Below are 3,694 nucleotides of genomic sequence, written 5' to 3'. Positions count from 1 at the left end.
TGCTCAGATCCTCACCAGGCCAGGGGACACCGGTGAGCACAGGGGCTGGTCTGGGAGGAGACTGGGGACTTTGGAGGACAGACAAGACCAGAGAGAATCCAGCTGTTGCTTCCCAGAACCCCTACCTGCTGGCGCATGGCACGGAGGAGGGTCTGCCCTGCTCTTCCCGTGGACCCCCCAGCCCCACCCCTACCGGGGCCTCTGAGCCTCAGTTCCCTTTCTGGCCTGGACGGGGCAGGGCCAGGTGTCCTCTGGGGGCCCTTCCAGTGTGACAGCCCGAGCAGACAGAACACGTGGACCCAGACTGAGAAAGAAAGACTTTAATCGTGGCTCTTTCATGCCACAGTTCCAGTTCAGCAGAGGGGGCAGGGGTCCTCTTTGTCCTCATAGGGCCTCCACTGGACTCAGGCAGCTGGGTGTTGAGGCAGCAAAAAGCAAGGCTACTGGAAGTTTCCAAATGGTCCGGGGAGAAATCAGGACTCCAGGGCCCTGCGGTTACGTGACTTTGTGCGTTTTCTCAAGTGTTTGACTGCCTTCTTTACCCATGGGTCCTGGGGGTTCATACAGATGGACTTGCCCTGGGTGGTCACAAACCTGCAGAGCGAGAAAACCGTCGGGGGCATTAGGCTGGGAGGCCCTGCCGAGCCCTGGGCAGCCCGTCCTGCACCCACCAGGACTTGCTGAAGTTCCACAGAGTCAGGAGGATGCCTGCGACATCAGGCTCTGCCCTCGGTGACCTTGACCATTCCAGAGAGTCAGGGCCACAGGGCCTTCTTCCTCCCCACTCATTCTGCCCAGCCCGCCTACGGCCTGGGAACTAGAGGTCGCAGGCCCAGGCCAGGGGAAGTGACCACATCTGCTGTGACTGCCCGTGTGACATGGAGCTGTCCCATCTCCCTCCAGGTCTCAGTATCCCCATAAATCACTAAACAGGGTGGACTCCGTGGCCTGGGCCTCTGGGCACTGTAGCGTGGGGCACCGGAGCAGGGCCAGGCTGAGGAAGGGGATGGCGAAGTCCACCCTCTCCTCTCCTCTTTCCAGTGGCCTTTCTGGAAGCCTAGGGTCCTCCGGCTCCAACGCTCAGCTCCCAGGATCAGGGGTGGGGAGGGGCAGGGTCGGGGCAGACTTACACCACGGCATTCTTCGGACACTCGTCTGAGGTCTGGTACCACGACACCACCCTACCGACCGGGATGGCTCCATTGAAGTACTCCAGGCAGCACTCCCTGCCCACGTTGGTCCCCCGAGCTACAGTGGAAGAGGAACGGGCAGGTGTGCCTGTGAGCGTCAGTGGTTATGCGGCGGGTCAGCGGTGGGTCCGTGTGTACGCGTGCATGTCTGCAGAGGGGAGTGCGTATGTGCGTGCGTGCGTGCGCGCGCGTTGGGGGGAGTCGTGCCTGCTCATTCACATGGGTGTGCACCTGTGTGTGTGTGTGCACACACACAACACGAGCCCTGTGTTCACTCACTCAGGGCGGAGCCTTTCCCGCAGCCGCCCGCTCAGCCCTCACTGTACACCTGGAGACAGGTGCTGTCACCACCCCCTTTTACAGACGCCAAAACGGCAGCCCGAGATGTCAGGACACTTCTTGGGGGCTCTGTCTCCTCATCTCTGCCCAACAACAAATATCCAACACTTGCAAAAAGATAGCTGGAGACGCGTGCCTTTCGCTAACATCACCTGAGCCTGTTTTCTAAGCAGCCCCGGCTGCCCTCTGACCGTGGGGGGCCGTCCCCTGGCCTGACTCGCTCCAGCGCTGAGCGGGCCCAGCATTTCACCAGCGTGAGAGCAGAAGCGCAGCGGGCGGCGAAGGCGACCTCCCCTGCGCCCCGGCCCCAGGCAGTCAGCCTCGGAGTCTGCCTGTGCTACCCGTTGGGTGGTGGGCGGGGCACCCACCTGCTTCGTGTCTGATTTCAGCCTTCCTTTCCCAACTGAATATAAAAAATCTCTTTTCTTCACATCCTTTGGGAACCTATTCTCTTGCTTTTATGCTGATCCCTTCATGGTATGGAAGAGCCATTCATGAAACACAGGCTGATGAATAACCTTTGAGAACCGTTCACTTTTCCCTCTCAAAACACAACCCCGTCACTGCACCACAACCATTGCGGCGTGAGGTGGGGGGAACACTTTGTTCCTCCCCAGGCCAGTCCCCAAGTGCTGGAGCCTCCTTCTCCTCATTATCTTTCTAATCTTTATCGTCTTCACCATCATTTTCCTCTGAATGCCTCCCTCAAAATCCTATTGCTGCTGACCTCTCACCTCTTTGTGCAAATAAGCAAGGTGCAAATAATACACAACTACGCGTGTGCCCCCCATTGTGGCATCAGTGGGGTGCCCGCCCCCTTAACTCCTCCGCTCTCACCCGCACGGGCATCCTGCAGAGAAGCTCCCAGGAGGAGGGTGACAAGGAGCAGCATCTTCAACGGGGTCATGGCGCCGGCAGCCCAGGGGGAGATCTCTGCGTGTGGGTCCCTCTGCTCGGGGAGACAGGATGAGAGCCAAGGGTGGAAGTGACCTATTTAACCTCTTCAGGGATCTTGCTCCGCCTCCCAACACCTGTTCCTCCCATCCTTCCCTAGGCCGGTGGAGTTCGAAGAATTTGGAATGATTCAGTAGAAGTCCAGGCTTGGAATGTTTGTGGCTTTCCAGAGAATGGGCCTTCAACTGGGGACCGAGGTGGGGCGAGGTATGTGTCCGGGGGTCACAACAACAGCACACTTCTCCTTTTTGCAGGGATAGTTCTTGGTTCCTCTATTAGAACACCAAAAGCTTCACCCTAAACTGGGCTCATCCCGCTCCGAGCCTCCCCTGTGCACGGCGCTCGGGGAGCAGGACGGCCAGACTGGGCCCGACCAAGGCGGCCTGACGGGCCCGGGGCTCAGGGCGCGGAAGGCACCCTCTCCTCGTGGGGCGGGTCGGCCGCACGGAGGCCCACAGCTCCGGCATGTTCTGAGAAAGACCCGAGGCCCAGACAACTCCAGTTGCGGGCCTTTCCCCGCATTCAAGTTCAGGGTCTTCCCCTGAGCCACAGAAGGCCAGAGTCGGACAGTTTTTAATCATCATTTAGTCCAGATTTGCATTTGTACAGATCAGGAAGCCATGTTCCCCCAAAGGCAGCGCCTCCCTCCGGGCTGAAGAACAGAATGAAGAGACTTGTGAGCAAGACGCCTCAGGCTCCCAGTGGAGCCAGGTCTACTTCGGACGGGGGCTCAGCATCCAGCCAGAGCCGGCCCTGAGCAGACTGCCCATGAACCCATGGACCACAGCATCAGTGCATGGGGTCAGCTCCTGGTTACCAGAGAAAGTGCTCAGTCGTCTGCCTAGGGCTCCCCTGGGCCAGATCGTAAAAGTCCCTTCGTTGGCTGAGAGACCCTCTCCGCCTCCAGTGGGGCAGCCCCTCAGCAGGGCCGCCCCGGACCTGGATCCTGCCACACGGGACTGGGGGCGGCTTGAAATGACACCGCGCCCACCACAGGGTGTCAGGTGCCTTCTGCCTCCTCAGTCAGGTCTGCATTCACCATGGAACCATGACTAATGTGATGATAACAACAGCAGGTGCTGTTTGCTGAAACCCGACTCTACCAGGGGCAGGTGCTTAGACGGCAACCTCACAGCGAACCCATGACAGGCAACCATGATACTGGCCCAGGCCTCGCGAGGGGCATGCCAGCTGCTCCTCCTCCTCCCCAA

At 59.6% G+C, this 3,694-nt stretch overlaps 1 protein-coding gene across 1 annotated transcript; it reads right to left on the bottom strand.

The window, feature by feature from the left end:
* Positions 1 to 473: 473 nt before the first annotated feature.
* On the bottom strand, positions 474 to 2,436 carry CCL17 (C-C motif chemokine ligand 17). The gene is made up of 3 exons (XM_054570276.1): positions 2,367 to 2,436; positions 1,131 to 1,248; positions 474 to 594 (listed from the first exon to the last, which is right to left on the bottom strand). The coding sequence occupies exons 1-3, from the start codon at positions 2,434 to 2,436 to the stop codon at positions 474 to 476; spliced, it is 309 nt and encodes a 102-aa protein (XP_054426251.1).
* Positions 2,437 to 3,694: the final 1,258 nt, after the last annotated feature.

This window comes from Pteronotus mesoamericanus, unplaced genomic scaffold (genome assembly GCF_021234165.1).
Source record: "Pteronotus mesoamericanus isolate MK-2021 breed Mesoamerican mustached bat unplaced genomic scaffold, CSHL_Meso_final contig_202, whole genome shotgun sequence".
NCBI classification, from domain to species: domain Eukaryota; kingdom Metazoa; phylum Chordata; class Mammalia; order Chiroptera; family Mormoopidae; genus Pteronotus; species Pteronotus mesoamericanus.
Note: the sequence above shows the minus strand (reverse complement) of the source record. Positions and strands in the feature narration are given on the sequence as shown.